Raw genomic sequence first — 20,108 nt, forward strand, 5'->3', positions numbered from 1 at the left:
CCAAACACTCATTAATCCCGCATGTCAGGCCGCCCGCTCGCCGGGCCCTCGCCCCTGTCCGGCCCATCGCCGCGCGCAGGCCCCAGCCCGCTCGCAGGCCCGTCCCCACGGCCCGTGACGGGCCCGTCGCCGCGCAACCCCGGTCCGAGCCCACGGCCGGCGCCGAGCCCAGCCGTGAGACCGCGCGGGCTGCCGACGCCGACGCGCCCCTCGCCCGCGTCGCTGCCCGGCGCCGCGAGCCCGTCGGTGCCGAGCAAGCGGCGCGAGAGCTCGATCGCGACCGACAAGCGCGAGCCCAAGCGCCCCAAGCTCCCGCCCGGCGCGCAGTGGATCACAAACCAGGTCGATGTGATGCAGAAGCAGTACAAGGTGCGTAGGGTGTGGCTGTGTGTGCGTGTGTGGACGGGGTGGCTGATGGGCCAGGACGCGCTTATCGCGGCTACCATGATCCTGCAGTACAAGGCCGACTGTCAGGCCATGTGAGTCTTGTCGTGTCGAGCGCGAGTGTAGCTGACACGGGGCAGCGGGTACGCATCCAAGCCCCCACGGCGGCTCGAGATCCGGCTCGAGGCCGCGTGGAAAAACTACGACGCGACGAGGCGCCATGTCGAGTGGTTCATCGTGAGTGGAGCCCGCGTGATGGGGCTGACGTCCAGGCGCAGAATGTAGAGTACGCCGCAGCGCCAGACAAGTTCAACGCGCGCCTGAGACCGCCGGCGCCGCTCGCGCCCCCGCCGATGCCGACGCCGTCGCCCGCCTCGGCGCTGCCGGCCCACATGGCGCACACACCGATCGTGTCCTCCCCCATCCCCCTGTCGTCGACGTCGTTCCTGTCGCAGAACGCGCACCCGCCAGCCGTGGCCGCATCCGCGCAGCCGCAGCAGCAGGAGAGCGTCTTCCCCGAGGGCCTCATGTCGTTTGACGGAAACATCGACCTCTCGAGCCTCGGGATGGACGAGCTCAACGCCATCATTTCCGGCGCAAACGACATGAACGCGCAGCAGCAGCCGTCGGCAGCGACTCCGGGCGACGTGTTCGCCATGACGCCCAACACGTCCAAGCTGCTCGCGACGCTCGAGGGGACCGGCACGCCGGCGGCACATACCGCGCCTACCCCGTCCGCGGGGGCGCAGCAGGCGACGCCAGCGCCGGATGCGACGCCGAGTCAGCAGCCGGCGCCGTCCACGGCTGCGCCGGCCGCCGACAGCACGTTTGACTTTACGTTTGACGCCGGCGACATGGACCTGTCGAACCTCGACAACCTCGACCTCGCGGCGCTCGAGGGCCTGTTTGGGGGCGGCGGTGGCGGTGGCGGCGACGACGGGGGGCTCGGCGCGCTCGGCGAGGCGTCGGGCAGCGGGGATGTGGGGAGCAACGGCGAGGCGGGGGCGACGACGGCCCAGGCCGACGACACGGGCGGCGACCTCAACCTCGATGCACTGCTCGCTGGCGGCGACCTCACCGCCAGCGTGCCGGAGCCACCAGCACCAACAGAGGACGTAAAGCCCGCACCTGAGCCTGCACCCGCCGAGCCTGCGCCCGAGCCGGCCATCACGCTGCCCGACCCCGCGCCAGCTCAGCCGGCCCCCGAAGCCGCGGCCGCCGCACCCGTCAGCTTTGACGACGCTGGCCTCGGCGACCAGGGCGGACTGGGCGACATCAACTTTGATGACTTTAATTTCGACGACCAGATGCCCCAGGTCGACGGCGACGAGTTTGCGTCGCTGTTTGCAGAGTTCAAGTAGCGGGCGCGGGCGGACGCACCACCACTGTTGTCACACCGCTGCCCCTGCACCATGTAATACGCGTACGCAGCTACAATATACTGTACATTATGCAACCCTCCCTAGCTCTGGCTGGCGGGCGTGTGCGTGCCGGTGCCGGCGCCCGAGTGCGGTGCCGAGTGCGGGGCGGAGTGCGTGATCGAGTGTGCCGCCGAGTGCGGGCCCGTGCCGGTGCCGTTGGCGGGCCGGATGTCCGAGTCGACGGGCACGTCGTCCCACGCCACGACGTTGGGGTCGTCGTCGCCCTCGACGTCGTAGATGGCGTGGGGCATGTACTTCTTTACCGTATCGCGGCATATTGAGCACTTGCGGTGGAACGTGCTGACGGTTAATCCGACCTCTACAAAGTGGATTGTGCTCTGCGAGATGTTGTACTTGACCATGGACGCGGCTGGCCGTCAGCTCCTCTCTCGCTGGCAGACGCACTCAACCGCGGGTCGGTCGTAATGACCAGCATGAACGTGTTGCGCGTGAGCGGCTCTAGCACGACGACGCAGCCGTCGAAATCGGCCTCGAAGCCGAGGAACTGCTCGCCGGTGCGCTGGCACGTCCGGCGGAAGCTCTTGATAATCTCCGACACCTTTTCAAAGCGCTGGCGGTCGAGGCGGCCTACGCCGCGCTCGGCCTCCCAGGCGTCGAGCTCGGCCGCGTCGGCGTCGAGCGGGCTGCCTGACTTCGCCATGACGAGGAACGTCTCGCCCTCGAACACGGCGACCTCGGCCGCCTTGTTCAGGTCGCGGAAGTAGGTCAGGTGCTCGGTGATGAGCTTGATGTTGGGGATGAGGTAGTGGATGACGGACGACCAGGCCTGGGCGCGGCGTCAGTGCTCGCTCGCTGAGGTCTCGGCGCGGCCAACCTTGTATAGCGACTCGTCCCAGATACTCGTCGGGAAGATGCGGCAGGGGCCGGGGTTGTCGACGCCGGCCGAGAGCCGCTCGTTCATGGCGAGGATCTCGGCGCGCCGCTCGGCGTAGACTACCCTCTTCGGGTCCTCCTTGTCGACCAGGTCCATCTTGTTGATGAGCACCCAGATGCCTGCGTCGGGCGAGTTCTCGCGCAGCGCCGAGAGGTTGTCCTCAAAGTAGTGCACGTCCTTGTCCCACTCTGACGAGGTGATGTCAAAGACGTAGATGAGCACGGCGACATTGGTGAAGATGGTGTCGCGCTGCGCGACGAGGTAGTTGTCGAGGAAGGCGTCCTGCCCGCCGCAGTCCCAGAGGTTGAGGACGAGCGAGCCGAGCAGGCGCACGGCGCTCTGCTCGACGTCGATGGTCGCGCCGAGGCGCCGCGTGTCCTTGGCCGTGTAGTTTGAGCTGGGGTCAGCGCGGCCGGCGGGGGGAGCTTACAAAATGACCGAGCGCATCGACGTCTTGCCGCTGCCTGGATGGGTTAGATACCGCCGCCGCCGCTGCCGACGCCGCGCCACTCACCGCTCTTGCCCATGAGGAGCACCTGCCGTCAGCGCCGCCCCTAGCTCCGGCCTAGCACGCACCTTTCTCCTCGACGCCGACGACATGATGAAGTTGTGGTATGGGCTGTGGTGAGCGGCGTAGCGACGTAGTAACAAACGTCATGGTGGGGGAGGTGAAACGAGCGGGACACCGTGGGAGAGTACGCCGTGCAATGTGGTGGAAAGACGCGTCGAGTGAGAAGCGAGTTGACGACAACGAGGGCAGCAGCAACAACAACAACAACGGCGACACGACAAGAAGGACAGGATGGCAGCAGCAGCGCGCGCGGCCCGTGCGACGAGGAAGAAGAAGCCCGACGATGACGAGGTAACGCCCCGCAAGGCCAAAGCGGCGGCAGCCAGCACACCCACACGATCCGCATCCGGCCGGGCTAAGACATCAAAGGCAAAGACATCGCCGTACTTTAACAAGGCGGCGCGTGGCAAGCGCAAAGCCGAGAGCGAGGACAGCGCGGCCGAGCCGACGGGGCTCACGAGCGACGACGAAGACGAGACGACCGACTCGGGCGCGGGGTCGGCCTTCGACCCCGACTCGGACGACGAGGCCGACGACGACGCCGACGCGATGAACGGGGACGACAGCGAAGAGGAGGCGACGCCGAAGCCCAAGGGCGGGGCGAAGCGCAAGGCGCCGGCGTCATCGGCGGCGGACAAGGCCCAGGCCAAGTGGGGGCGCGGGGCGAAGGGGCGGAAGTCGGCCGCCGAGCCCGTCGAGCTCGGGTCAGACGACGACATCGAGCTCGAAGAGGGGCAGGAGATCGCCGGGCGCATCTACCCCGCGCCGACGACGGGGCAGGGTGCGTGCTTCCCGTCTGCTCGCTCGCTGACGCTCGCAGTACCCCCCGGCCAGGTATCGCGCAACACGCTCCACTTCCTCTCGCTCCTCCAGGTGCCAGAGAACAACGACCGCGACTGGTTCCGCGCGCACGAGCCGGCCTACCGCCAGGCCGAGGCAGAGTGGAAGGCGTTCATGCTGCCGCTGCAGGCGAGGATAGGCGAGGCGGACGACGAGGTGCCGGTGCTGCCGCCGAACGACGTGATTGTGAGTGGCGCGCTTGCCCGCGGTCCCGCGGCGGCGCTGACGCGCCGCAGCACAGGATCTACCGCGACGTCCGCTTCAGCAGCGACAAGACGCCGTACAAGTCCAACTTTAGCATGAGCACGAGCCGCGGGGGCAAGAAGGGCACCTGGGCGGGCTACCACCTCTCCATCTGTCCGCGGGGGCACAGCATCCTCGCGTGCGGAAAGTGGCAGCCGAGCCGGGACGACATTGCGGCCATCCGCGCCAACATCCTGCTCGACCCCGCGCCGTTCCGCGCGGCGATTGGCGCGCCGGCGTTCACCAAGCTGTTTGGCAAGGCCGAGCCGGGGAAGAAGGGCAAGGCGCAGAACGTGTTCGGGCACCACGACGAGCTCAAGGTCGCGCCGAAGGGGGTTGACAAGACGCACAAGGACATCGACTTGCTCAAGCTGCGCAGTGTGGTCGTCTTCCACCAGTGAGCGCGGCCTCAGCGGGCATTCACTAACGACCAGCTTCACAGACGACGAGGTCACCGCGTCAGACTTTATCGACAAGGTCGGCGCCGTCGTCGAGGTCATGGCGCCGTTCGTGCACATGCTCAACAGCTATATGGCCGCACCGGTCGACGACGACAGCGACTAGGATCTGTACAATATGCATGTTGTATCTACTACGCTGCGGCGACGGGTGTGGGCGTCGTCGTTGTCGTCGGCGCGACCCGCAGCGTCCGCGGCTCGCGTGGTGGCCTCGGCGGCTGGTGGCGCGGAGTCCACGGCCCAAGCGATCCGTCCTGAGTTGTCAGCAGTGCTCTCAATGCTCCCCACTCCCCCACCCACCGCGTAGTAGTCCATAGGGTAGTCGCCCTTGCCGCTCTCGCGCCCGTCCAGGTCGACACCGTGCCACCCCGTAATCCGCCCAGCGGCCACGCTTGCCTCGTACGAGCTTAGGAGCGGCCGCTTGAAAGCGTACCCCCAGTCGATGGACAGGCGCGGGCAGCTCGTCTGCACAAACGTCGAGATCTCGGCGTCCGAGAACAGGCCCAGCTTGGCCGGCGACACCTCGGACAGCAGCACCATGAGCGGCGGGAGCGCGTCAGCGCTGGGCGGGAGCCCCGCCGCCACCGTCTTCATCACGCTCAGGCTGCCCTGGCGGCCGAGCGTGCCGAGCAGGATGGCCCACGAGTCGGCGCCCCGCTCGAGCAGGTTGCGGCGGGCCACGCGCACCGCGTCCGCCCGCACACTGCGCATCTCGTCGTGCTCGTAGTACTCGCGCGTAAACTTCTTGCTGTAGGGATCGAACCGGAACGCCGGCACGCTCGGGTTGGCAATCATGATGCTCTCGAGGTGGAACCTGCCGTCGCCGACGTAGATGAGCGCGTCGACGTCGCCGAGCTTGGGTGCCGTGCAGCCGAGGATCTCGCCGGGCGACAGCGGCCGGATCTGGGGCACCGTGATCTCGTACTTGCCGCGCCAGACGCCGATCTCGCCGCGGCGGACCTTGGCGAGTGCGTCGTCTGCCTCCTCCTCGGCCTGCTCGAGCGGCGGCATCGCCTTGTCCAGGTCGTCGCGCAGCGCCTGGACCGCGGCCACGAACTGGATGGTGCCGACGAGCGCGAGGCGCGTGGGGATTTCCGCCTCGTCGGCCTTGCCCATCGCCTCGCGCTCGCTCTCGTCGAGCGAGATGCCGATCTTGGCGCCGGCCTCGGACTGCTCCGCGCCGAGGACGGCACGCTGGAACGCGGCGCGCGACGACGGAAAGTTGCGTCGCACTGAGAGGCACAGGTGCGGCGTGTCGATGGCGATCTCGACGAAAATGTACAGCGTCTTGATCGACGTCTGGTTGACGGGGACTGGGGTTAGCTGAGTAAAGCAACCAGACTCACTCAGACACGAGTGCCCGTAGTGCACGATCATCTCGGCGCCCATCTCGCGCGCGGTAAAGTCGTCGATGCAGCACGCGCCGTACGTCACATCGGCGAGGAGGAGCGGCTGGGCGCCGGTGAACCTGGCATCAGCGACGTCCTCTCCCCACACGCACCGTTCCACAATGTCGGCAATCGCACACCCGTACATCATCAGCCCCTCGGGCATCTGCAGCGCGACCGTCTTGACGCCCTCCTTGCGGACGTGGTGGATCGTCTTGGGGATCTCAAAGTTGTAGTTGGATGGCAGGCCTGCCGTCAGCGCCGCAGCGGCCCACACCCACCCTTCATGGCCTCGCGCAGCGCCGGGTCGTTGAGGATCTCGTCGGGGACCTGGTTGGCGACGCGGCGCGGCGCGGCGGTGCGCGACGAGCTGGCGCGCGCCGACGTTCCGACGAAGCGCTTGCGCGGCTTCGCCTGCGGCGGGTTGGCGGGGCGCTCGATGCCCTCTGTCGCTGTAATCTCGGCCATGTTGTGTGGTGTTAATGGTCGATGTCAGCAAAGTTCAGCTTGGACAACATTTCAGTGGCGGGGGGTCGGTGCTTTCCCACGGTCGTTTGCCGATCCCTCACAACACCAGTTACCTCCAGTCTCGACTTTCATCGCCGCCATCGCCGCGCTTCCATCACCCACCCACACATCATGGAGACGAATCTCGCCGCAACAGCCGCCGCGCGCAAGGAGCGGCTCATCGCGCTGCGCAAGCGCAAGGACGCGCACGACGCGGGCGAGGTGGACGTGTACGTTTCGCCGCGCCGCTGGGCAAAGCTGACCCCCCAGCACGCACTTTACGTTCAAGCAGCGCAACTTTGACCCCGAGACACGGCAGATGCGCGCGCGCGCGCAGGACGGCGGCGAGGACACGGTCGAGAAGGCGGTCGAGGGGCTCGCCGAGGAGATTGTAAAGGAGGACGAGGCGCGCCGCGCCGAGGACCTCGTGAGTGCCCCGCCAATGCGACGCTGACCCCCTAGGACCTGTTCAACATCCAGCCCAAGCGGCCAAACTGGGACCTGAAGCGGGATATGAACGCGCGCATGGGCAAGCTCGAGCGCAAGACCAACGAGTCGATCGCGACGATTTTCCGTGCGTGTGGCTGAGGGGACCCCGAGAGCCAACTGACGCACGCAGGGCAACGGCTGCAGGGCATGCGCAAGGAGGCCGCGGCGGGCGAGATTGACATCCTCGCCAGCATCAATGCCGCCGAGCACGAGAACAATGCGCCCGAGCGGGGCGAGAGCGACGACGAGTAGAGCAGCGGCGCAGAGACAGCAGACGACATGTATTTGTACTGATTAGATGGACACATCCGCTTGCCTCACGCGCGCGTACAGTTGGATGTCTTGCATGGCATGCTGGGGTTACAATTATGCTGGTTGAACAATTCTCCTCCGCCCTCCTCAACCCCACTCCCCCTCGCTCCTCATGAGTGCGAACCAGATTCTATGCTATCGGCCTAGTTGTCGAGCAGGAAGCGCCACAATCCCTCGGGGTCCTTGTAGTCGTGGTGGATCAAGCTAACCAGCCACCACTCGTTGCTGATTTCGTCGAGCAGCTTGCGCGCAGGCGAGTTGCGCGGGTAGAGCAGCGACCACTCGTTCCAGATGTCGAACGCCTCCTCCTTCCACGCCAAGAAGGAGAGCTGCTCGATAATAGTCGACTGGACAATCTCCTGCCCAGGGAACGCGGCCCACGTCACAGCGTTGACGGCGTCCTTCGACGTGTTGGTCGTGTACTCGCCCTTCTTGTTGGATGCGTAGAACGTGATCTCCCCGTCGTTGAGCTTGACAAGCTTCTCCTGGAGACGGTCGACCTCGGACGCAGGGACGAAGAACTCGACAAAGGCCTTCTGCCACACGTAGCCGCCCGCGGGACCCCATCCGTGCAGAGGGTGGTCGCTAGGCGCCGAGTCAACAGCCGGCTGTGAGCCGACAGTCCAGTACTTCTTCTGCGGTCCGTTGAGCGCCACGAGGTGGTCGAGAATAATGGACGACTCGGGAGACAGAGGCAGGTCGCAGAACGGCGTAGTCGGCGTGGACGGGTCACCCTTCAGATACCTCGTGAACAGGGTCGCCAGGTCGTCAGTCGTCGCCGGGGTTCCCCACTCCTTGAGGGCCTGAGCAGGCTGGTGGTCGTCAGCGGTGCCCGCTGAACGGCCATACAGCCCACTCACTGTCGTCTTTAATCCGCTGCCCCAGCCGTCGATTTCACCAAAGGCGGGACTGCGCACGTCGGTGAAGCGGCCGTTCGGGAACTCGTCCCACGCGTCCTCACCGATCGCGGGTGGCGGGGGCTTTGACTGCACGGCCTGGCGAGCCTGTTGCTCGTGGGCACGTGCAAGACCCCACTGCGCCAGCTGGCTGGCATCAGAGGGCGAGATGGAGTGGTGGTCAAGCTGCTGCCGGGCAGCTTGGGCGTCGTCCTGGATGAGCTGGTTGCGGCCGCTCGGGGAGCCGTGGCCTCCATCTGCGAGCCACCCAAGCTTTTCCAAAATCGTGCGGACCGACTTCTCCAGGTTGAGCGTGCAGAAGTGGACGCCGTTGACGAGGCCAGACGCGATGAGGCGGTTGACCATGGTCGTGGCGAGCCGCACGCCGTACTGCTTGACAGCTGCGTCATCTGCCTGGGCGGGTTAGGCTATTCGAGCGGGACGAGCTACCCACTTTGATGCGCTCGAGGTCCGTGAAGATGTTAGGAGGCACCGAACACTTTGTCAAGTTGGCCAAGCGGCGGAAAGACGCAAAGTTCTGGATCGGCATCACGCCGGGCAGGATGGGGACGTCGATGCCTTCCGAGTCAGAGGGCGCAACCCATGACGGTACTCACCTGCCCCGCGCACACTCAGGACCCAGCGCTCAAACTCGCCAATGTCGTAGAACAGCTGCGTGATGATAAAGTTGGCACCGGCGTCAACCTTGACCTTGAGATAGTGCAAGTCGGACTCGGCGCTGTCGGAATCGGGGTGCGGCGTGGGGTACCCCGCCACACCGATACAGAAGTAGTCGCCGTGCTGCTTGCGAATGTAGCGGATGAGGTCGTCGGCATGCTCAAACTCGTCAAAGTTGTCGTTGGCGTCGACGGCGTACTCGTCTCCGCGCGGCGCGTCGCCTCGAAGCGCGAGGATGTTCTGGATCCCAATGTCGCGGCAGCGCTGTGTGGAGATGGCGTTAGTTATCGTGCTTGCGCCCGACCGCGCCCTTGAGATAACAAAAGCAACGAGGCACCCACCTGCAGAGCCTTGTCGACCTTTTCAATCGGCATGTTGGTGCACGTCAGGTGCAGGATGACCTCGAGGCCCATCTTGACAATGGCCTCGGCGAGGTCGAGGGAGCGGTCGGCCGTCGAGCCACCCGCTCCCCAGGTTACCGACACTGCGAGCGGGACATTGAGCGGGGCAGTCGCGAGGCGGCCGATACGGTCGAGGAGGTTCGCGAGGCCTGGCTGGGTGCGCGGCGGGAAGAACTCGTACGTGTGGAACGGGCCCTGCCTCGCCGTGATGAGGTCTGTGAGATGGGGCATGGGGGGTGGGTGGCGGGAGTGCCGCGGTGGTTTGGTGGGCTTTGGCCTGTAGTGAACCGGGTTTAGTAGCTCGATGAGATGGTGTAGAGTGCGCTATGATAACTCGAGCCGTAGGTTCATCGGCCTAGCCCAGAGTCAGCTGGCTGCTCATCGACGACCAGACCGAACAAGGACCGACGCATTTCTAACGACGGTCGTAATGGAAACGGAACCAAACGACATGGCGTGATTATCTTTTGACGCCCTGAACAGCAGACTAAGGGCTAATCAGTGATGGTCAGCCACGTGGTCCACGTGGCATTCAACGTAATCGTTAATCGACCCCCGACCCGACTCGGTCACTGACCGCAGGGTGAGTTGCACCTTCCCTGCCTTCCCTCGCCTCCACCGATCCACCTCCTCCTCCGCCGCCGCCTCGTTGCGCCTCGTCGCCGCCTCTCCGACTGTCGGAAACGCGTCTGAACGCTCGCACAAATATGCTACCTCCTATCGGGTGAGGACAATCATAACAGCCCCGACGTCTACCGGCACAAAGCATCATGGAACAGCGACACTCTTGACATTGCACACATCTGGACTACACGAATACCCACGCACACAAGCGCGCGCGCGCCTGTTGGTGACATCGACGCCATGTCCTCAACAACACCGACAGGCACCAGCGCCGACAGCAGCACCGTTGTGCCAACTACGGGGCGGCGCCATGCCTTCTCGCTCAACGCGCGTCTGCCGCCATGGGCCTCAAAGGCGCGTCCTATGCTGGCCCCGGTTCTCACCGCATTTTTGAGCTTTGTCTTTGTGGTGGTCCACCCGTTGAACCACCTAGCAGGAGAGTGAGTCGACGCGATGGGTGGAGCCGTGGCGGGACTCGCGATGGGCCGGCGCCGAGCCAGCCAAAATAGCTGTCGGCGCTGAGCAGCACCCGAGCGGGCTGTTCCCGACCGGGTGTAACCCATCACCCGAGCTCGCACCACTACCGCCGGCACTTGTCGCGCTAACCGCCCGCGTGCCGCGCACAGATACTCATTCCTCGTGTACACCTCGGTCATTCTGTTCTACTTCCCTCAGGGGAGGGTCAGCCAGCAGCTCGAGTCTAACAGTGGGTTTATTGTCGTCGATGCATGCTTACCCGCCAGCGGTAAACTTCATCGGTGCACTGTGCGGCCTGACATGGGCGACCATTGGGGTTGCAATCGCTGCGTCCTGCGGCAAGACCTATGGCTCCGATTCGCCACAATCGCGTGCGGTTCTGGCCGTATGGCTGGCCATCCTTTCGGTCGTTTGTACGTCGTGCGAGTGGTGACTTGGCTAACTGCTGCCCAGGTGGCTTCCTGCGGAGCTGCTACCCCAGGCTGAACATTGCATGCCGAGCCGCCATGTTCAACCCCATCTTCCTCTTGACCGCGAGTCAGAAGATCACCAAAGTGAGTGTCAGCGCCGCCATCATTGGAGGTGCTAACCCGCCCTTAGTTTAAATCACACTTGTTCCTTGACCAGTTCTTCGTCGCACTGTTCGCGTACGCCTTCGCCACGGTCTCGGGAGTGCTGTTCTCCGAACACTCGTCCTCGCCACTGCTCGGCCAGCACCTCTTCAAGACGGTGAAGACCGCGTGCGAGCTTATCCCAGCATCGTTGGGCACTATTCTGGATCTTGACCCCGAGACGCCACCAGAAGCCAGCAGCAACAGCAAGGAGGCTTCCGGTACGGCTTCGGGATCGGCCCCGTCGGCCCCATCGGCAAAAGAACTGGAGGAGTCGCTTGAGAAGCCCTCGGCTCGAACGAGGCAACAGCAACTCGCACGGAAATTGCGTGCTGAGATTGCCACGACTCGTGCCACTCATGCTTCGTACATGCTCGACATTGTCCACGCAAGACAGAAGCCTGCCGCTCTGGAACCGATCATCCACATCCTCGCCCGTTTGCAGCGCAACCCCTTGCTCGGCCCGACTGGGCACGTACCCGGTGAGCGTATCCGACATGCGCTGGAGCGCACGTACGCTACTCCGTCGACTCGCCCCCCAAGTCGAGCGAGCACGCCACGACACAGTGTGCACTCGCGACAGGGGAGCCGTAGTCGCAGTGTGGAGCGCCACGCCCGTGACGCCATCCCCCAAGCATGGCAGGGCAGTCCTAGCCTCGCCGCGGACGGTAGCCCGGAGAATGCCCATGAGACCCCAGAGATCACAGGCAGCGATCACTACATCGATGGAGCGCAGCTGGCCCACCACCTGAGCAGAGTAGCCACCCACACGCAACCGCGGCACGCGTCCGGCAACTCGCGAAACTCGCGCGGTCGCGGCGGACCCTATGTCGACCCCGCGCGAGCGAAGCTGACGATGGCGTGCACGGACCTCAGCGACAGTATCGTGGCCGCCATGACCTCGGCGGCAGCCCAGATGTCTGAGGCGTGCGACTGGCACTGGGGGATGGACGACCACAAGGACCCAGTCGAGGTCAAAGCCCAGCTGCAGACGTCTCTCAAGGATCTCCAGCGGCACTTGAGTGGCATTATCGATACGACAGACCTGGTGAATGAGCTTCACAAGAGCACGAGCACGGCCACGCTCGCCTCGCGCCTCTCGGCCAGGGGTGTTGTGTGGGAGGACGAGATCCCCACCACCGCCGACTGGCTGGACGAGGAGGATCGCTTCCGCATCGCCTTCTACATGATCGCGCTACTTGATCTGGCCAAGGACACGCAACACTTGCTCGGTTATGCCGTGCATCTCCGCCAGGGTGCGCAGCCCAAGCGCTGGATCTTCCCTGCCATCGTTTGGCCTTGGACCAAGGCGCCAGAGATGGCTAGGCCGTCAGGTGGGTCGCCTGCTTTTCTTCTTCTAACCTGCGCAGTGGGAGAAACGCGTGCCGAGGCCGAGGTAGCGGACGACGACGAACGAGCGGAGGACCTCGATTTTGTCCACACGCTGCTACGCGAGTCGCGGCCGGTCCGTGTGCGAACAGAGCCGACGTTCTCCGGACGCCTTGTTTCGGCGTGGCGCTCCATCTGGGACCGGCAAGCAGTGGTCGTTGGTGGGTGTGATGCCTCGTAACCTGCTGAACCGCCAGCCCGTGTCCTCGTGTCCAAGGCTCTGCATTCGCTAAAGCATTCCCACCATGTGCTCTTCGCCGTGAAGCAGACCATTGGCATCAGCCTGCTCTCTGTCCCGGCGTTCATGCCGGAAGGCAACTCTGGACGGCATTGGTACGACAAGTCGCGTGGCGCGTGGATGGTGGTCAGCTTCATGTACGTTCTGGAGGTGACCACCGGAGCAACCCTGCGCATCGGCTTCTATCGAACGTTGGGGACATTGATCGGTGCGGTCGTGGGCTATGTGGTAGGTAATCGCATCCAGTTGTCCCGCCTGCTGACCCGCAGTGCACTCGCATCGCTGGCACCAACCCGTACGGCCTCGTCGCCCTCGCAACCGCGTGCGCTGTGCCCATTTCATACGGTGTTCTCTTCTCACATGTTGCGCCGATGGCCATTGTGACGGGTATCACTCTCCCGCCCATCATGTTCATCCAGTATCTCGGGCTCTCGGGCGGCCTGTCCGAGTTCACGCTCGCGTGGATGCGCTTCGTGGACATTGTCATCGGCATTGGCGCGGCCATCGTCATTGGGTCGTGGCTGTGGCCCATCCACGCGCGCGTGCAGTACTTTGGTGCTGTGGCGCAGACGATGGACCAGGTAACCGAGTACTACCTGCGCATGAGCCGAGACCTGCTTCGACCGTCGTTGGTCTACCAAGCCAACAGCAAGCAGTACAGCATGGTGGAGGCGTCTGTCAGAGTAAGTTGCAATGCTGCCTGGAAGCTGACGACCAGCGCAACATTGCCCGGAGTCGCACCCTGGTCGAGATTCAAAGGCGAGAGCTGTCCCTACTACCGCGGCCAGTCAAGCTGTACGCCGAGGTCATTGACCTGACCGAGCGCCTGATCGAGACGTTTGGGGAGATCCGAACGCTGAGGTTCAGTCTGCCGCGCAAGGCCACAGTGCTCGACGTGCTATCCAGCCGGCGCGAGCTTGTAAGTCTCAAAGCTGTATCGCGCTGACCTGCCAGATATCCGCCATTCTCGTGTGTATCTGGGCCGTGGGCCAGTCGTTCCGCTCGCGCAGCCCGCTGCCCCAGGTGCTCCCGTCGCCGCGTGTCCCACTCGGCGAAGTGATGGACGCGACCGACGAGCACGCGCGCCAGGTGCGCGTGCTCCGTGCGCGCGACAACATGCGCCGCCGCGCCGCGGCGGCGGGAGAAGCCGAGGTCGAGCCGGCCCCCGAGGACGACGGGGCGGGCGAGTCGGCCAACCGCGCCGAGCTGGCCGTGCTGTACGGCATGGCGGAGAACGAGGCGCTGGGCGAGGCCATCAACTGCATTGACGAGCTGCTTGCTGCGGCCCGCACCCTGTTTGGAACACAATCATTCCTAGACATTCATACATCGCAACCGCTGTAACATTACTGTATGCATTGGCATGGGCTTGGGTTGGGTACGAGCGGGTGAGGGGGTGAGAGGGTGAGCGTGTGAGAGGATAAACGCGGCGTATCGTGTGCGCGCAAGTCAGTGCCGCGAGCCCAGAGCGCGCGAGCGTGTCCCCGCCCGCCTGCCCGCGCACCGTACGGCCGTAGCAAGTCAGCAGAGTCCATCGTCGCGAGCGAGCAGGCAGTCCGTCCGGACGGGCGGAAGGGCGAGCCCGCAACGGCGGCAACGGCGCTTTGGTGTCTCGCACCGCGCCGCCGCGGTGAGGGAGCCACAGGGCCCACGTCGACGGCAGGCTCGCCGACTGGCTGTCGGACGTCCGTTTCTGCGGCGTTGGGGGCGGTGTCTCCGTCACCGTCGCGTGTGTTCGCCCCGAGCGGCGCGTCGCGATTGGACGCTAGGCCGGCGGTGCGGGTGCGGGGCTCGGCGGGGGGTGACTCTAGCCAGCGGGGGGGTTGCGCGCTGGCTGGTGCGCCCCGGTGTCGATGGTCGAGCGGGACGTTGCAGTGGGCGGTGGTGGCGACAGACGTGAGCTCTCGAACGTACTCGACGAGCTCTCGACCCCCTTCCCCACACTTTCGAAGGCCCCACGCTCCCGGCTCGCCTCGTCCCCCCGGCGCCCCGGGCTACGACTCTGCGCTCGGTCGTCGTCGTCGTCGTTGTCGCTGTCGTCGTCGCCAGATCTCCAGGCCCATGCTTTGCGTCTCCCCACATGGGGCCCAGTCGTGGGGTGACGCGACTGCCGCGACTGCCGCGACTTTTCATCAGAGTGGGTCCGGTTCGGGTTCGAGGCTTGAGTGGCCCCAGCCAGGGTGGGCAGGAACAATAAGCTTGGAGGCGTCGCGACGATAGCGGCTATGCTGGGCCGGTATGCTGGGCGCGGAAGGCGACACCCGAGTTGCTCCGCGATCGTCGCTCATGTTTCTTTGCACCGGGTGTTATTTGCGGCCAAGTGACTGTAGCCAGGGCTTGTGGCCGACGCGTGCGAACCGCTTCGCTGCCGCAGTGGGTCCCGCACGCCAAGATAAATCACCTGTGCGATGGAATGCTGGATCCGCACTGGTCGCGTCGTCGGTCGGCTGTCGGGTGGGAGGCTGGGACGTGGCGACTGGGGCTGCGGCTGCTATAGACGAGAGTCGCTGTGAAGGTAGCGAGCTGTGGTGCTCGCTTCTGCCTCTGCCAGCAGAGCACTCGCATGCAACGCAGCACGCCTCGCACGCATCATGCACCCCCCAGCCCCAGCCGCCCCGACCACGTCGCCAACCGGCGCCATGCCACCTCGCCTGCTACCTCGTCACGACGGTATCGCGACAACTGGCACAGCTGTTTCCCCGGTGCTGATCTGAATGCCCCGAAAGCCAGGCGCGGTGGTGGTAATGAGCACGACCTGAGTGGGCGGGGGCGGCGGGCGGGGCAGCTCCACCTACGACCTGCTTGATCTACCGCACTGGTCATTGGCTCGGGCCGTAGATGGGTTTCGTTTCCGGGTCGCTGCGGGGCAAGACGTTGGATGCTGCTCTTTCCCAGCTGGACCCCCGTGGGTTCTTGGCGGGGCGCCAAGTGCGGGCCTTGTGGGATCTGTTTTTCGTGATTGCGGGCTTGCGGGCTGTATTGTGCCCATGCGTGCTTGTCCCTGCTTGGGGGCGGGGGGAGGGGAGGGGGGCGGCGGCGTCGACAGTTTGCTACAAGGCACCGAGCAGTCGTGGTCGAGAAGAGAGAGACTGGAGAGGAGGATGCCACTGATGGGGCCCTAATCGGCCGATCCTGCCGATACAAATGGCAGACAAATGGCCAAAAACATAGTGGGTATTAGATATTCACCGGGAAACGGCAGGGGGAGGGTGGAGGGGCAAGGGGGAAACGGGGGGGAGGAGATAAGCACCACACCCGATGTTGCACTTTTGCTGGGGGCACGAGTCGTCGGTAACCCTGTAACCGGCCGGGCTGACTTTCCCAAAGTGGCAAAAACATCGGATCAGTCCAGTCGTCGTTGTCGTCGTCGATGCGTTTCCAGCCAAGCTAGCCAGGTCTGTACCCGACCCAGGTGCACGGTCCCTTGCGTCTGCCGCCTGGGCCCCTTGCCGCCCTTGCGCCCTTGCACCGGGCCGCGCCCACTCGCGCCTGCCTGCCGCGCCCGCCTGTTACAGAGTGGCATGGCATTTTGACGCACAAGCCTCCGTTGCCGCCGCCAGCCAGCCCAGCTTCGACCCACCTTTTTGCGGGGTAATCAAGGGCTCCAGCGGCTTGACCGGACAATGTCGACCAGCAAATTGACCGTCGCGACACATCCATCCTATATCTATCCCCCAAATCGTCACCACAAGGCCGTTTCCTCTTTCCCCACAACCTAGACTCGGACACCCAGCCTCGTCGTCTCCTTCTCTTAAAGGCTCCAACGTCTACGGATCTCCCATCTCTATCTTCCCATCACACCACTCTTGTAGCCAAACCCGCACGCACAATGGCTGAGCCTGTCCACCACGCCGAGATCGTCGACGAGCACCCCGGCCACCAGCACGACTACCCCCCTCCCCCGCGTCTCCGCGGCGAGGGCGGCCGTCCTCTCCCCTTCATTGGCCCCGACTTCAAGGCCTACAAGACCGAGTACGAGAAGTCGGTCGGCCCCAACGCCGACAAGTGGTGGGCCGAGAAGGCCAACACCGAGCTCGACTGGTACCAGCCCTTCAAGACTGTCCGCGCTGGTGGCTTTGAGGCCGGTGACATCCAGTGGTTGTGAGTGTGTGATCCTGCGTGTGATGCGTATCGCCTTCCCTCCTCGCCACCTCGCACCCCGCGTTGGCTGTCGGAGCGTTCTCCACCCGTGTGACCGATAGGTCTGTGCGTTGCTGCGCCATTCGGGAACCCATGGGGTTCCACCTGACGTAGTGGCTTTTTGGTGGTGACGACTTGTCTACCTGGCTGGCTGGTTCGGGTCGGTCGGGTCTGGCTGGGACACGTCGGTGCCTTCCTTTGGGTCGAGCCGTGTCTGCCGCATCCACTGCCGATCACGCGGCCCGGAATCGCCGTTTCCAAATCCCATCATCATCATCCCCATCCCCCCACTTCGGCGTGCCTGCCGTAAACCAATCCCACCATGCCCACCCCACCTCCCCCACTCTACAATGAAACCCTTGCTGACATTTCCCAAGCCCCGAGGGTGTCCTCAACGCCTCGTACAACTGTCTCGACCGTCACTTCTACAAGGACCCCAAGAAGACGGCCATCATCTACGAGGCCGACGAGCCCGGAGATGCCCGCGAGATCTCGTACGAGGAGCTCTTCCACGAGACCAACCGCATCGCCAATGTCCTCCGCTCGTGGGGTGTCAAGAAGGGTGACACCGTCTCCATCTACCTGCCCATGACCTGGCAGGCGGCTGCTGCCTTCCTCGCCTGTGCCCGTGTCGGTGCCATCCACTCGGCCGTCTTTGCCGGCTTCTCTGCCGAGTCGCTCCGCGACCGTGTCAACGACTGCGAGTCCAAGGTCCTCCTCACCTCGGACGAGGGTCGCCGTGGTGGCAAGTCGATCGCCACCAAGGCCATCGTCGACGCTGCCCTCAAGGAGTGCCCCCTCGTCGAGAAGGTCCTTGTCCTCCGCCGCACCGGCAACAAGGTCTCGATGACCCCCGGCCGTGACTTCTGGTGGGACGAGGAGGCCGAGAAGGTCCCCACCTACGCTCCCCCTGAGCAGATGAACTCGGAGGACCCCCTCTTCATTCTCTACACCTCGGGCTCGACTGGCAAGCCCAAGGGTGTCGTCCACTCGACCGCTGGTTACCTCCTCGGTGCCCTCCTCACCGTCAAGTACGTCTTCGACGCCCACCCGGACGACAAGTTTGCCTGCATGGCCGACGTCGGATGGATTACCGGCCACACTTACATTGTCTACGGCCCCCTCGCCCTCGGTGTCACCACCACCGTCTTCGAGTCGACCCCCGTCTACCCCACCGCCTCGCGCTACTGGGACTTTGTTGACAAGTGGAAGGCCACCCAGCTCTACACTGCCCCCACCGCCATCCGTCTCCTTCGTCGCATGGGCGAGGACGCTGTCGCCAACCACGACCTCTCGTCGCTCCGTGTCCTCGGCTCGGTCGGTGAGCCGATCAACCCCGAGGCGTGGCACTGGTACAACGAGTTTGCCGGCAAGAAGCAGTGCGCCATTGTCGACACGTACTGGATGACCGAGACTGGTTCGCACGTCGTCACCCCCCTCCCCGGAGCCATCGCTACCAAGCCCGGCTCGGCCTCGTTCCCCTTCTTCGGCTACGAGCTCGACATCATCGACCCCACCACCGGCAAGAAGCTCGAGGGCGACGACGTCGAGGGTGTCCTCGTCTGCTCCAAGCCTTGGCCTTCTATCGCCCGTACCGTCTACCGTGACCACAAGCGTTACCTCGACACGTACATGCGCCCCTACCCCGGATACTTCTTCTTCGGTGACGGTGCCGCCCGTGACGAGGACGGCTACCTCTGGATCAAGGGACGTGTCGACGACGTCATCAACGTCTCCGGCCACCGTCTCTCGACTGCCGAGGTCGAGTCGGCCCTCATCCTCCACAAGGGTGTTGCCGAGACTGCCGTCGTCGGTGCCCACGATGACATCACTGGCCAGGCCGTTTACGCTTTCGTCACCATGAAGCCCGAGTTTGAGATCTCGTCCGAGGCCGAGCTCTCCAAGGAGCTCTCGATCCAGGTCCGCAAGGTCATTGGCCCCTTCGCCGCGCCCAAGAAGATCTACCTCGTCAACGACCTGCCCAAGACTCGTTCGGGCAAGATCATGCGCCGTATCCTGCGCAAGATTGTGTCTGGTGAGGGCGACCAGCTTGGTGACCTCTCGTCCATCTCGGACCCCTACGTCGTCCAGCACATCAAGGACGTCGTCGCCGCCAAGAAGTAGAACCATTGTGCACGCACAAGCAACAAGGAGTAATGGGATTGGGGATCTCCTTGCCCATGGGGATCTGCCGTAGGGTGTAGCCACTAAAACGTCACCAAGGGTTGGTGGCCGGTGGCGGCTCAGACCTTTCAGAAGCTATTTGTGGGTTTGGACTGGAGTCGTTTGTACATGCATTCTGGTTGTGACAGGCAGCACGAGCCGCCGCCCGCAGGGCGGGGGCGAGGGTGTACTGCAATGATGCTGCTCGCTCGCTATTGAGATTCCAGAGTCCGGGCCACGTCAACAGATCTGGTGTGGGTGCGAGCGCGAGCGACGTCGACGTCAGCGGGGGAGTCGTCGCGACGAGACATGCGGGCCGAGGAATGAGATGCATAACAGCGGCTGGCTGCATCCTCTGCGAGGCGAGCAACGCGAGTCCCTGTTCGGCCTGCGCTGCGATAAGATAAACCACGGGGGGTGGAGCCGCGTCGCGGGGGCATGGAATGTCGGCGAGTCCGAGGCGCCGAAGGGTGCTCGCGACACACGTTTGTCCTAGTCGCGGTCGCGGTCGCGCTCGTCCGGGCCGTCTGTCGTGCTAGCCACCCTCCCCCGGCCCCTCCGCTCGCCGCCTTGCCTGGCCCCCAAAGTGCCGGCACAAGTCCGACGCCAAGCCGCGCGCGTGCGGGGACGCGCACGGGCCCACGTGCGGGGGATGTGGCGCTGTGGCACTGGTGGGGGATATCTTTGGGGCGTGGGGCGAGGATGAGGCGAGGAGGCGAGGGGGAAGCGAGAGGGAAGGGGGGAGGGTCGACTTCTCGGCGCTGCTCGGCCCAACAGGCTCCCCCCGCTCGTCGTTGTTGCGTGCTGCGGTGTAATCCTCGCTCTGTGCGTGTCCGAGTTGGTCACGACGGCGCGGGGTAGGCGACACCTGGGTCGACGCCGGGGTCAGTGGGCGCGGGGAAGGGCCATTGCGTCATGGCTGCCTTGTTGTGGGCACGTGTCGAGTCGTCGACACTGACGAGGGTTCGAATAAGCCGTTATGT

At 64.6% G+C, this 20,108-nt stretch overlaps 8 protein-coding genes across 8 annotated transcripts; 5 read left to right on the forward strand and 3 right to left on the reverse strand.

Annotated features, from left to right (window-relative positions):
* Positions 1 to 21: 21 nt before the first annotated feature.
* Q8F55_003875 (uncharacterized protein) lies at positions 22 to 1,745 on the forward strand (the record flags this gene model as incomplete). Its single annotated transcript, XM_069352402.1, has 4 exons — positions 22 to 369; positions 424 to 479; positions 525 to 621; positions 657 to 1,745. 4 exons carry the CDS (start codon positions 22 to 24, stop codon positions 1,743 to 1,745), a joined length of 1,590 nt encoding a protein of 529 aa, XP_069209820.1.
* Positions 1,746 to 1,846: 101 nt separating this feature from the next.
* GTR1 (GTP-binding protein gtr1) lies at positions 1,847 to 3,358 on the reverse strand (the record flags this gene model as incomplete). The annotated part of the gene is made up of 4 exons (XM_069352403.1): positions 1,847 to 2,175; positions 2,211 to 2,592; positions 2,641 to 3,097; positions 3,342 to 3,358. 4 exons carry the CDS (start codon positions 3,356 to 3,358, stop codon positions 1,847 to 1,849), a joined length of 1,185 nt encoding a protein of 394 aa, XP_069209821.1.
* A 144-nt stretch (positions 3,359 to 3,502) lies between these two features.
* On the forward strand, positions 3,503 to 4,918 carry Q8F55_003877 (uncharacterized protein; the record flags this gene model as incomplete). Its single annotated transcript, XM_069352404.1, has 4 exons — positions 3,503 to 4,052; positions 4,092 to 4,297; positions 4,348 to 4,751; positions 4,789 to 4,918. 4 exons carry the CDS (start codon positions 3,503 to 3,505, stop codon positions 4,916 to 4,918), a joined length of 1,290 nt encoding a protein of 429 aa, XP_069209822.1.
* Positions 4,919 to 4,946: 28 nt separating this feature from the next.
* DPH1 (Diphthamide biosynthesis protein 1) lies at positions 4,947 to 6,668 on the reverse strand (the record flags this gene model as incomplete). The annotated part of the gene is made up of 5 exons (XM_069352405.1): positions 4,947 to 5,066; positions 5,113 to 6,125; positions 6,159 to 6,280; positions 6,314 to 6,449; positions 6,482 to 6,668. 5 exons carry the CDS (start codon positions 6,666 to 6,668, stop codon positions 4,947 to 4,949), a joined length of 1,578 nt encoding a protein of 525 aa, XP_069209823.1.
* A 171-nt stretch (positions 6,669 to 6,839) lies between these two features.
* On the forward strand, positions 6,840 to 7,448 carry Q8F55_003879 (uncharacterized protein; the record flags this gene model as incomplete). Its single annotated transcript, XM_069352406.1, has 4 exons — positions 6,840 to 6,937; positions 6,978 to 7,134; positions 7,170 to 7,281; positions 7,327 to 7,448. 4 exons carry the CDS (start codon positions 6,840 to 6,842, stop codon positions 7,446 to 7,448), a joined length of 489 nt encoding a protein of 162 aa, XP_069209824.1.
* Positions 7,449 to 7,651: 203 nt separating this feature from the next.
* Positions 7,652 to 9,714, reverse strand: MET12 (methylenetetrahydrofolate reductase 1; the record flags this gene model as incomplete). The annotated part of the gene is made up of 5 exons (XM_069352407.1): positions 7,652 to 8,320; positions 8,369 to 8,818; positions 8,859 to 8,983; positions 9,022 to 9,346; positions 9,424 to 9,714. The coding sequence occupies 5 exons, from the start codon at positions 9,712 to 9,714 to the stop codon at positions 7,652 to 7,654; spliced, it is 1,860 nt and encodes a 619-aa protein (XP_069209825.1).
* A 633-nt stretch (positions 9,715 to 10,347) lies between these two features.
* Q8F55_003881 (uncharacterized protein) lies at positions 10,348 to 14,166 on the forward strand (the record flags this gene model as incomplete). The annotated part of the gene is made up of 11 exons (XM_069352408.1): positions 10,348 to 10,547; positions 10,734 to 10,813; positions 10,851 to 10,997; positions 11,038 to 11,138; positions 11,185 to 11,677; positions 11,831 to 12,529; positions 12,566 to 12,745; positions 12,782 to 13,050; positions 13,092 to 13,505; positions 13,541 to 13,741; positions 13,777 to 14,166. 11 exons carry the CDS (start codon positions 10,348 to 10,350, stop codon positions 14,164 to 14,166), a joined length of 3,174 nt encoding a protein of 1,057 aa, XP_069209826.1.
* Positions 14,167 to 16,651: 2,485 nt separating this feature from the next.
* On the forward strand, positions 16,652 to 19,086 carry ACS2 (acetyl-coenzyme A synthetase 2; the record flags this gene model as incomplete). The annotated part of the gene is made up of 2 exons (XM_069352409.1): positions 16,652 to 16,923; positions 17,340 to 19,086. 2 exons carry the CDS (start codon positions 16,652 to 16,654, stop codon positions 19,084 to 19,086), a joined length of 2,019 nt encoding a protein of 672 aa, XP_069209827.1.
* Between the last annotated feature and the right edge of the window lie 1,022 nt (positions 19,087 to 20,108).

The sequence above is a fragment of the Vanrija albida genome (assembly GCF_041260175.1).
Source record: "Vanrija albida strain AlHP1 chromosome Unknown contig_3, whole genome shotgun sequence".
Classification (NCBI taxonomy): domain Eukaryota; kingdom Fungi; phylum Basidiomycota; class Tremellomycetes; order Trichosporonales; family Trichosporonaceae; genus Vanrija; species Vanrija albida.